The sequence below is a fragment of the Corvus moneduloides genome, chromosome 6 (assembly GCF_009650955.1).
Source record: "Corvus moneduloides isolate bCorMon1 chromosome 6, bCorMon1.pri, whole genome shotgun sequence".
NCBI classification, from domain to species: domain Eukaryota; kingdom Metazoa; phylum Chordata; class Aves; order Passeriformes; family Corvidae; genus Corvus; species Corvus moneduloides.
The window spans coordinates 35,996,174-36,008,597 of NC_045481.1; the positions used below are offsets into that span (position 1 = coordinate 35,996,174).

The 12,424-nt window shown below is 36.8% G+C and overlaps 1 protein-coding gene across 2 annotated transcripts in view; it reads left to right on the forward strand.

Annotated features, from left to right (window-relative positions):
- RBM25 (RNA binding motif protein 25) overlaps positions 1-11,481 on the forward strand; it is a 33,664-nt gene extending 22,183 nt beyond the window's left edge. For both annotated transcript variants that reach the window (XM_032111444.1, XM_032111445.1), the window contains 10 exons: positions 738-1,018; positions 1,882-2,098; positions 2,406-2,495; positions 4,054-4,127; positions 4,838-4,988; positions 5,345-5,669; positions 6,699-6,973; positions 7,410-7,508; positions 8,817-8,864; positions 9,916-11,481. In XM_032111444.1, coding sequence (XP_031967335.1) covers positions 738-1,018; positions 1,882-2,098; positions 2,406-2,495; positions 4,054-4,127; positions 4,838-4,988; positions 5,345-5,669; positions 6,699-6,973; positions 7,410-7,508; positions 8,817-8,864; positions 9,916-10,008 — 1,653 coding nt within the window. In that variant the 3' untranslated portion in view covers positions 10,009-11,481. The remainder of the gene's footprint in view (positions 1-737; positions 1,019-1,881; positions 2,099-2,405; positions 2,496-4,053; positions 4,128-4,837; positions 4,989-5,344; positions 5,670-6,698; positions 6,974-7,409; positions 7,509-8,816; positions 8,865-9,915) is intronic.
- Positions 11,482-12,424: the final 943 nt, after the last annotated feature.

The window sequence follows — 12,424 nt, forward strand, 5'->3', positions numbered from 1 at the left end:
ATTTTGTACAATTTTTAGTAAAACTGTAGCAGGTAACCTTTAGTTTCTGTGTTTCAAAAGAGCTATTTCCAACCTTTTTTTAACTGTCTCCATCTTGCAGTCATGGAAGTAAAGATTCCATTCTGCAGAGTCCAGTTCTTACCAGTGAACACTTAGACCATTTTTAGGGAGGGAAAAGGGGAAAAGTGTCAGTTTTCTTCACTATTTAACCGCAGGCACTGTGTGTAAGTGGATATGTTTCTTTATCCGAGTTTTCATCTAGGATGGTTTTGGTGTGCCAAGACTTTTTGGGAAACAACTCACTGTCCCAGTAAGCATTCCACTGAAATAATACTTTCCTAATTGAACAGACTTAATTTTGTCAGCTGGAAGTTCACTTTACTTGTACCCAACTGGCTTATAGGGCCAATGGAATTTGGGTCCCACCTGAATACTGACTGTAGTGCACTCTGAATGTGCAGTTTAGTCAGCTCATAATACAAGGCCAGCCCTACTCTGCTAAGGTTGGAGATTGCTGGTCTGTGTAGATCTATGCTTTTGCACGAAACTTAGTCTTGTGATTGCTGCATTTTTATTTCATACTTATGAGTTCCAAAAACACCCACCAAACCCTATTTAACATTTTTAAATTAGTGGCGGTTTTGGTATTTCCATTACCAGCCTTGTGTGTTGCGCCGGGAGTATCCACTTTGTGTAACTACAGAATTAACTATGAAAGTTCTCTTGTTGGTTTTTAGAAACTGGAGGAGGAAAAAGGCAAAAAGGAGAAAGAAAGACAGGAAATTGAAAAAGAACGCAGAGAAAGAGAAAGGGAACGGGAGCGTGAACGAGAAAGGAGGGAGCGTGAAAGAGAGAGGGAGCGTGAACGAGAGAAGGAGAAGGAACGGGAGCGTGAACGGGAGCGAGATAGGGATCGTGACCGAACTAAGGACCGAGACAGAGACCGCGAACGAGACAGAGACCGTGACAGAGATCGTGAAAGGAGTTCAGATCGCAACAAGGATCGGAGCAGATCAAGGTAAATGTACTTCAGTTACTCTTCATTTTGCTTTTTCTTAGTGCCGTTTACTAAAGCATATAGTCCAGTAGATCAGCTGCCATTCAAAAGAAAATGATCCTTGCGGAAGATCATAGTCAGCAGCAGGAAATCCAAACGGGAGAATGCATGGTTTCCCCCACAGCACAAGAATATAAAAACTGCAATATGCAGTAAGCAACTCTCCACTCATGATTTAAGCATACTGTTTTTATCTCAAATCTCTCCTATTTTTCATTATTAGCTTTATTCCTGTTTAGGCTTATCTTACATTTGTGGTATTTTTTAGCTTAAGCAGGTTTTACTATTTCCTTTGTTACATGGTTGGCTTCTTGGTTGGATTTTGGGGGTTTTTTTTCAGTTGGTTGGGTTTGGTTTTTTGTTTGGTTTGTGGGGTTTTTTTTAGTAAAAGCAAGGGGATTACTCTTTCAAGCGGTAATTAATCATATCGTATTCCAAGTGCTGCTTTCACGTTAAATCATCTTGTCAGAAGTGTTAAAATTGTCTCTAAGCCACATAAACATGAAAGATTTCTTAAGGATAGCCTTTATTTGTGGTGGTTTTGGCTGTGGAGAACTGCTAACACAGTCTGATTAAGAAATTGCCACATGCTTATGCTTTCTTTCTGTAGGTACTGCTATTTAATGGTTAGTGCTCAAACAACTACTTTTACATAAATGGGTTTTTGAATACCATTAGTAGGTGTTGATTTTATGCCCATTTCTATACCAGCTAATCATCTTCTGCAACTGCAGAACTAAAATAACCTCTAAGATGCTATTAATCATTTAACTGAATGGAGAGGAAGGGTCTGTACTGAACTCTGGGGTTTTTTCTTCCCGCAGAGAAAAGAGCAGAGACAGGGAAAGAGAACGAGAACGCGAGAGGGAAAGAGAACGAGAACGCGAGAGGGAACGGGAAAGAGAACGGGAACGGGAAAGAGAACGGGAAAGAGAGCGGGAAAAGGATAAGAAGAGAGACCGAGAAGAAGATGAAGAAGATGCCTACGAACGACGAAAACTAGAGAGGAAACTGCGTGAAAAGGAAGCGGCATATCAAGAGGTAGGTTGGAATTTTTAAGGTTCTTGAAATAAAAAAATGTTTTTGAGAGTTGATAACAAGGCCTCTAGTATAAAATATATCATTCCTTCTCCTTTTCCTAAATATCTTTTAAATCATTTGAGTACATGATCTGGGGCAGAGTATGTAAGTCACTGTCAAAATAGACTTTTTATTCTGATGTTTTAAATTAAAATAATGCAGATTATTTATAATACAGTTGTTTTAAACAACAGTCCAAACTAACTTTAAAGTAGTATTGCTGTTCTTCATGTTCTTGAGGATTGGAGTGTATTTTTTTCTGTTGCAGCGTCTTAAAAACTGGGAAATCAGAGAACGAAAAAAAAGTCGAGAATATGAAAAAGAGGCTGAGAGGGAAGAAGAAAGAAGAAGGGAAATGGTAAGGCTTATAGTTTTACATGTAGTTTTCCCTGCCTTGTTCTCTTGGTCCCATTTAGAATGGAATATTCTACTGTTACGTTTATGGATAGTAATAGAGCTCTCATTTTGTATAAAAGGCTGTGGTTTTTACTACCAAAAAAATACTCAGTTAATAGACTTGAAACAGAAGATGTCTCGTAAGTGGGAGTACTATTTAGAGTCTGGGGGAAAAAAAGCCTAGTGGCTTGGTCTTGTGAAGGCAGAAGAGTGAGAAGTAGGCAGCTGCAAAATACTGTCGTCTGATCAGCATGCACTGTTACATCTGTAACTATTGTCAGACTTGTGACAAAGCCTACTGTGTGTTCTGTGTCATGCAGGTGGAACTAGACCTATTTTTTTAACTTCCAACCTGCTCATGTGCCCAAACCTTCTATGAGATATGATACAATATTCTTTAATGTATCTAAGCACTTTATAAACTCCTGTCTTTAGTTCACTAGTTGTGCAATTATCACAGTTATCAATGTAACACTTGGAAGTTTTGTTCAAAAAGACACCTTTGCAAGATAGATAATTCTGTAATCTCATAGTTCTGTGCTAAAGCATAAGGAAGTTATTTTAAGTTTTAGGGGTGTTATTTCACTTCATAGTTTCCCAGAGAAAGCGAGAAGATGTTGAGAGAGTAGACAATGGATTAGGAATTGCTTCAAAGCCATATATGCAAAGAAACACATGGGATTATAAAACACATTGTTTCATGTGGAATCCAAGTTTTCCCTCTAAATGCATGAGGGGAAAAAATGTTTGAAATGGACTCAAGGATATATTCCATTCCTAATCCTCCTGCATGCTGGCTTTGGATGGCAGTTATAGAAAGCAGTGTTAAATTTTGTGCTGAAATTACATCCATAATCATAATTTGTTTCTCAAAGTCATTAGCATAGAAGTATCTTACTGTTGGTTTAAGGATGTTGCTTAGATACAGGTTATAAGGTCCTAATTTAATTTTCCTTAAAGAACTGGGGGTTTTGCCTTTTTATTTTATCAGAGGGGGAGAGAGTCTCTCCTCTTTCTCCCTCACCCCCTACAGTGTTAGGCCTGTACATTAGTCCCACATGGTTTGTATCAGTACCACAACAGGAGAGTGCTTATCCTAGGAGCAGCCATCAGCTTTGTTTCTGTGCATGACTGTCTTAAAAAAGCCTCTTGAAACAAAGCAGTACTGATAAAATACACTTAGGCCACCATGTTGAAATACCCAGTGCTAGACTTAAAGGATTTGGAGAACAGGAACTTTTGATCCTCTTCATCTGTAATGTAAAACAAAAAAACCCAAATAAATACCGGGGGGGGGGAGGGGGGTGTATGTGTGTGTATATATATATGCAAATCAGTGACACAATCCCAGTGGACCCTCTGGATGCAATACCAAAACTTTTCCATAATCTGTTTGGAAAACTCTGTATTTTTAGTTTGAAGCAGAGTAGATCTACAATTAATTTACTAATAGTACTAATAAATTTTAAACTCTTGGAAAGGAAACCAGAAATCATTATTTAAGTTTCAATTCCTTGCAGGCAAAAGAAGCCAAACGGTTGAAAGAATTCTTAGAAGATTATGATGATGACAGAGATGATCCAAAATACTACAGGTATGTCTTTGTATTCCTAACACCAAAATCTCCATTGTTCATTTTAACACAGTTGTGGGGTTTGTTGGCAGATGCTTATGGAGTTTATATTTAACTCGTAATGTAGCAATAAAAGGGTTATAATGACCTAAATTTTTTAAGTGTCACTTGATAAGTGACAGAGAGAGAAGGGAAGCTCCTTACTTCTACTTGTTAATGCTTGGGAGCAGCTGCTCATTCCTATCACTTTACTTTAGGGTGAGGCAGGGCAGAGGTCAGTGTAATGTCAAAATAAGGTGCTGAGAGCAGGGAGAAGGGAACAAACATGCCTCTAAATAATTCACTGCAAAGAAGCTGTAAATAGTATGAAGAACAAGCTTGTTAATGTAAATGATTGGGAGCATCCTTCAGCATGGGACTAGCTAACATTTGCATTAAACTAATTTAGCACAAATGGTTTTTGTCAAAACCTATAAAACTTGATTCTTTCTCTAGAGAGATCAACAACCACATTCTCTACTTACGATTAATGTGGTAGGGTAGATTCTGTACAGTAAGGTTGAGAACTGGTATCTTAGATTCTTCCGTTACAAAAACAGAGGATGCCAGATGCTCTTATGAATCTTACTTTCATTTAGTGTGAGATATATCTGTATGGAGTTTTTCTTGTACTGTGGTACAAGCCTCTCATTGAAATGTTCTTTCAAGTACAAACTGTGTATCTTTTGTAGGGGTAGTGCTCTTCAGAAGAGGCTACGAGACAGGGAGAAAGAGATGGAAGCAGATGAACGAGATAGGAAAAGGGAAAAAGAAGAATTAGAAGAAATTAGGCAGCGTCTTCTGGCTGAAGGACATCCAGATCCAGATGCAGAACTCCAGAGGGTGAGTTGCTGTTGGTCTGACAGGAAGAAGAGAGTCCATTGTAATCTGGTTGTATTGAGCAAAATCGCGTAAGAGATCTGATATTTACTATTTTCTCTATTCACTTTTTCTTAAAAAGAAGTTCAGATAAACAGTAAGAACAATGGAAATGAAAAATAGCTTTCTAGATCAACATCCAGATTTGATGGAGTTTGAAACCAAATTTGAATTAATCAGTATTCCTTACAATAATGCCAGTAATTTCATGTGTTTTTCTTAACTAACAGTCTCCTAAAGAGGTGGATCTTTATATTCTTTTCAAACAGTATTGGTTTTGAGAGAGCTGCTGTTTTTGCTAATTGTCTCTCTCATTGTAGATGGAGCAGGAGGCTGAGCGGCGTAGGCAGCCACAAATAAAACAAGAGCCAGAATCTGAGGAGGAAGAGGAAGACAAGGTGGAAAAAGAAGAAAAAAGAGAAGAGCCAGAGGAAGAGGAGGAGGAGCCTGAACAAAAGCCCTGCCTTAAACCAACTTTACGACCCATCAGTTCTGCTCCATCTGTTTCTTCTGCTAGTGGAAATGCAACTCCTAACACACCTGGTGATGAATCTCCCTGTGGCATCATTATCCCTCATGAAAATTCACCTGAACAACAGCAACTGGAGGAGCATCGACCCAAAATAGGACTTAGCCTCAAATTGGGCAAGTTTACATTTTATTTCAATCTTTCCTGTGGGATCAAAATGAGAATTGTCAAGCTGAGTAGCCACATGGTTTTCCAAATATGTCATGTGTTTTGATGTACTTATATCAAGTAGTTGTTATCCAGATGCTGTGCTTGAGTTGTCCTATCCAGAAGATACATTTTATAGAGCTCTCTTCATCCAAAACCTTGAGGGCAAAAAAGGAGGGAAGTTTATGAGCTAAGGAGGCGTGTTCAAGAGCTAATGTTTTTTAGGAATGTTCTGAGTTGGGATTGGTTACTTTCACAGGCTTTTTCACCTTAATGTATCTATAAATATCTTTTTTAAAACTCATTGCTACTTTTCATTGGTATAAGTATATGTTAAATTTAAGACCTAGGTAGTTCTTATTTTTACTTAAGAACCTTTTAAAGAAAAACAAAATTAGATTTCTTTTCTTCCTTTTAGAATATCACACTGAACTGATGACAGTTGTGAGTGAAATTTGAGCTTTGAGTTCCTTAGTACTTTAGCAAGTTCCTGCTGTTTTAAAAAAAATTAGTTCTGAGCAGCTGAAATAAAAATATTTGTATTCCAGAAGGTTTGTGTATTTATTATTTACTATTTTGATTAAATTATGCCAGGCTGCACTTTGAGCTTACACTGTCTTATATCTTGAATGATGAGAGACTGTATGGTATCAGGCTGATTAACACTTTTCTTATGCATTACAACCTTTCACTTCTGTATTCTGTCTTTTCTAAGGTTGGAACTCAGTGATTGTCTTCCCTCAGAGAGTGCTAATGGTTTTCAGGGCAGAGAAGGAAGACCCTATTTTTCAAAAGGCTCAGGGTCTTGAACAACCTCCATTAGACATCTCTACCTCTTTTCCCACTTTTATAACAGAGTTTGAGAGATTAAAAGCCAATGCCAGGCATTCACAGACATTTATGTAGCATACAAACCAATATTCCTCAAGTAATGGGGGAAGAGCAAACTAGCTTCAGTTGCAGTTGATGAATATGTTACTCTGTCTTTTGGGTTGCAGGTGCCTGCAATAGTCCTAATCAGCCCAATGCTGTAAAAAGGAAGAAGCTTGCTGTGGATAGTGTTTTCAATAAATTTGATGATGAAGACAGTGACGATGTGCCCCGGAAAAGGAAACTTGTTCCCCTGGATTATGGAGAAGAAGATAAAAGCAGTATCAAAGGCAGTGTCAATACAGAAGAAAAGCGCAAACATATTAAGAGTCTCATTGAGAAGATTCCCACAGCAAAACCAGAGCTCTTTGCTTATCCTCTCGACTGGTCAATTGTGGATTCAGTAAGTAGATTTCATTTAATCATTCTTAAAAAGGCTTAATTTTTCCAAGTAAATCTTAAAATTTAATAGAAAAACAAGGTTACTGGGACCCCAGTGGATTGGAGTATCATCATCAAGTGGCGTCAAACTTGAATCCTCTATTTATTGTTCGTACATAATCCTTATTCTGAAGTAGGCCTGCTTATTTTTGTTTGGTCTCTCTTGAATTGCCACTACTAATTGTCAAGCAGTTTTATGGAAGGAGAAAAACATGTTTTTACAGGGCCTTTTGAGTGGCTCTCAGAAACACTTGCAGATGCCAAATCTCTAAGGGTTATATCATTGATAGGAAAATGTATCTTCTGCTAAATAGCTGTTTGAGATGCCTGTTGGGCAATTGTTGCAACAGAGTGAAGTTTAAGGTAATTATTCATTTTGGTTTTGTGTTTTTTTCCAGACACTAATGGAACGTCGAATTAGACCATGGATCAACAAGAAAATAATAGAATATATTGGTGAAGAAGAAGCCACACTAGTTGACTTTGTTTGCTCTAAGGTTCGTATCTTCCGTGTTCTCTGTGAAGTTTGGAGTTTGCTCCCTGTTTAAACTGCAGCAGTGACTGCTGGATCTGTATTTGGAAGCAGTCTGTTCTTAACTTCTCAGTAATCTGTGATACTGGTCAGCAGAGACAGTTGGTGTACTTGGAATCAATGTGTACCCTAATGTTTTACAAGTTTACCTCCCTTAATGCCTATGCACCATATGTACATGTTAGATGCTCTGATATCTGTTAGAGAAACATGGAACCAGAGAAAGAAATAATCAGTTGACAGGAGCAGCTGTTTTAACTGATGGTTTTATCATTAGATTTCAGAGTTAGTATCTCATTTGCTACTAAAATATTTTAGCTTAAAAATAGGATTTGTGTAAATGTAGGAGAAAAACAGCTATGGTTTTTATATACCTTTTTGGATTAACTAGATGATTTCTTTAAAAGCTTTTTAGATGTTGTTCCTTTAGTAGTAAGCAAATAAGTAAGGTTTTAGAATTAGCATTTGAACTCATTCCTTTTAGCCATTGCATGACTTGTTTAAACTAAAGTCTGTGTAGCTTCTTCCAGCAAATTACAAACTAAATTCTTACAAGTTGCCTTTTTTAATCTCTTTGGACAAGTCTGTGGTTTTTTATCAATAGGGAATTTTGAAAATTCTTCAGTTTTCATGGTACTTGTGTTTATAATGGCTTGTCTTGGTTTATCTTGTGGGGCTACTGTATGAGAGGCAAAGCAAGTCCTGAGGGTTTTGTTACACAGTTGATTAGGAAAAAGTCAAAAGCAGAAGTTGAATATTTGCCATGCTTACATTATATATGTGTGTGTGTGCATATATATAAAAAAATCAATGGAAGTCTATGGTATTGAAAGACAACTTACTTGGTTCTGAAAAAAAAATTAAATACTTAACCAGGTAGGTGAGAAATCCAGTTATGAGGAGTGTTACAGGAAGAGCTTTGCCTTTGTTTTCCATTAACAGTTTATTGTTGAAGGAAGGGAAGCTTTTGCCTTAAATTAAGAAAGCATAATTGGAGATGTTAGAATAGCCAGCAAATACAGGACCTGTGAATCTCTGGAGCTTCCTGGAACTTGTTCCTCAGTAATTGGCCGTAAGCTACCACTCACTATGATGGATTCTGATGCAGTTTAGTACTAATTTTTGCCACGGCTATTACTGGAACCTAATGAACTGCAAATACTTCTTGGATGTGCAAAGCATTCAGAATTCCTTGGACATAACTGGATTTTGTCCAAAAATGTGTATAGGGTTTTTTCTAAGTTTTCAGTCTAAAAACATTTGTTTCTTTCAGGTTATGGCTCACAGCTCACCACAGAGCATACTGGATGATGTTGCCATGGTAAGCAGAAATTCTATAACTGATACACCTTCTACATTTTATTGAAGCTAGAAGTCAATTATGCAAAATAGCAAGAGTCCATAACAGAAAACACGCATTAGATATGATTAAGCACATCATGCTAGCACAGGCATTAGTTTGCAGTTATGATACCTAGGTACAAATTACTGACTCCTCTTCAGGATTTCTCAGTATTCAGAAATGTGGAACAAAGATTTTTGTCCCTACGAGTAGATGTCAAAATCAACAATTACAGAACTGTATCAGAAAGAAAAACTTTTGTTCCTTCTTGTTCTTCTAAATAGATTTGTATTAGTGGTTTAGTGGGTCCTTTCCTAATTAATGAGCAAAAGGTGATTTTCTGTAGAAGAGTAAAAGCTCTTTTTTGCCTGATGTTGGAAGAGAGAGACTTCATGAAATAATGCTACTGTTCCACCATGTTTTCATACACTGAAGGATGAATAAACACTAATTGTCCAGTCTCTTCCTGTAAGGAAACTTGGAGGCAAAGTTGGTAGGAGACACATGCATAGTGCAAGATAGTAGATAAGTTTTGGTGTGACTATTAGGGACTTGGGGAACTTCTGAGAGATGTTGTGGACGCTAGAAGTTTGTACGGATTCAAGAAAGCCTAGATAGTAAGTTCAGGGAAGAGAAATCCATTAAGAGTTTAATAAATATCTAAGGAAGTTCCAAGCTGAAAATGAGCGGAGATTAGGAGTTAATTTAAGGGAAAATACCACATGTGAATGTCCTGTTCTTACATTCTTTCTGAGCCTGCCATTTCCCTGCCTCTTCCCAAACCACTTTTGGATACTAGTTTACTGCTGCCTTTATCTCTAAGTGCTCAACAGCTGCACTATACAAGTATATAGTTAGAGCCTGGTTACTGATGCTGGACAGATGAACTTGCCGGAGTTTTTTTTAGTCCCTCCCTCAAAGACTTGTATTATGCTACCTGCACTTTGTAGTTCTGATGTATCTACAATTAGTCTTTATAGCTGGAATGCATAACCTAAAAAATAATCTATAAAATGTGTATTTCCTACAGGTACTAGATGAAGAAGCTGAAGTTTTCATAGTCAAAATGTGGAGGTTGTTGATATACGAGACAGAAGCAAAGAAGATTGGCCTAGTGAAATAAAGCACTCTCCTTGCTTCTAGGGTTCCACTTCAATTTTGGGCTTTTTTTTTCCCCCCCATTGTTCAGAGACATTGAATTCTCTCTGTTCTCAGAGACTTGAGACCTGTATTTTTTTATGTAGAAAATGTGAATTTTTTTGTCCTCTGCTCTGAGGCCCCTTTTACCCTTCTCAGTTAGTTATCAAATCCTGCATTGGTTCTCTTTATAATACACGAGGTACAATTACCGGTATGTTTTATAAGCTGCAGCTACTGTACATGCTCTTTGGTAATTTTGTTATGTTACTCTGATTCTTGTAAATACTAAGAAAAAAAAAATCCCCTGTTTTGCAAAACATTTGCACTTAATGTGGAACTATATCAGTTACAGATGAAGACAAAGGATTTTACTGCAAGTTTATCAGTGTTTTTTTGGGGGCATACTTTCCCTTTTTTTATTTAAGGAATGATCAAAATACGATTTAAAAATAAGTATCTTGAGCTGTTTTTAAAGAACAGCTTTGTGTGTTCATTTGATCTCTTCATCTGACTGGAAAAGGAGTTCCTTCAAACTTCTCTTTCTAATGTGAACCAGTAGTGGTCTTGGTACTTCGTTGCCCATTAAGAATTACTAATGAAGCTGGGAACTTAATCTCTTGCAGATGCTCTGCTTCTTTCTCAGAAAGTGCAAATCACAGGAAGTTTTTTATTTAGTCAGTTAAAACAAGAGCAGGACCTAAATTCAGTAAGTGCTATCTAATGGTTTCTGGTTTTTTCTTCTGCTCAGTTTCATTCTAGCCCTTACCTACTATCCCTTCTGTCTCCAAAATAATCAGATGTCTTTTTTTGAAAGAAATTATTTTTTAAAACTTTTTTTTAGTATTTAGAAACAAAACAAACAAAAAGCCCTGTTTGGATGTAACTGTCTCTTAAAAAAAACCAACCATGAAAACTAAACTGTAAGTTTTCAAACAAAGCTGAAATCTTGTTTTTATCCATACTGTTAAACTAGCCCTGACTTTTGTTTTCTACTGTATGCCATCTGTTGTCCACAAAAAGAGGGTAATATTTTCCTGCCTTGTTTGTATGTTTTTTTATAAATAGACTGATATGGTATAAATGATGACATGTACTGTAAACTGCATTTTTTTTATCTCATACCTGGGTAAGAAGTCAAATCTATAATGTGCTGTGAGCTGTTTTGATTGCAGGAGGACTGTGTTCCAGGGAGCAAACTGTCTCAAAATTATTTTTAATTTTTAAAACACAATTCTTAATAGCAAACAAATTAAGTAAAAGTGTTCCAGTATCTCTATATTGTATTTAACTGAAGGATACAGGTTGACCTGTTCAGAAAACATAACTGTGACCTTGAGTTACTAGTTCTTTGTATCTGGAGAGGACACTTGAAAACACTGTTCTTAACAAACGGGATCGTGTAAAGGTTCCACCATGTAAATATTTCAGATATTAAAAATGTATATATTTGATTTAAGGGTTGACATTCTTTTGGAGTCTTATGCAGCATGCATTTGTATTTAACACTGCTTACTGAATCAACAAGTGTTCCCAAATTAGGGATGGGGGTTTTTTTAAAACTACCTCCTGCTTGTATCAGATGACTAGAAGCCTGCAAATTTAGACATCATCCTAGTATGTTCTTTCTCATCCCTGTGGTACTACACTACACACCACAAAATGTTCTTTTTTAACTTGAAGTGTCATGCTCAGATGTTACTTGTATGTTGTGCTTGAGTTTGCATGAGAATGTTTTTGTTTGCATGCTTATATGTTGCAATCTTCCTATTTTTTCTGCAACTTGATGGTTACAACCCTAAGAAATTACATCCCTGTTCTCCGTATACAGTTCTGCATTTACCATTTACCAAAAAGTTTTCAAATTCTAAATAAATTCAAAACTTGCCCTGTTAGTAGAAAATACAGAGAATAGCGAGAGTGAACTTCATGAGTGCCTTTTGACCTCGTAAATGGCATTCTCTCTCATTAGTAGTAGTTAAGCAAGACAAATGTGACAAACACATTGTAATGCCACTGTGTGACAGATTGCCCAACATCCTTATACAGATTCTTCAGAGAAAGCTCAAGTTGTGAAACTTCCGTTTATTTCTGTCCTAAACTAAAGCTGTGTGTGCAATAGATGTAAGCCTGTACTCTTCCTTTCCTAAGGAGACCGAAGGTGCCTGGATGAGAAAGACATGTAGACTTTAAGCTGGAGTGTTAAATATCTAGGTAAATAAGTATATAGAATCATTGTGATATCATCAAAACAATTTTGTAGAAGTTGAGATTTTCTTCAGTAGAGGAATAAGAAAGGAATGTTCACTAGATGAACTCTGGTTTGGCTTACCAGCTTTTCATTTTTCAGAATGCAAGTATAAAGTCACTTCTACTTTTACCTCTTAGTCAAATTACTGTTA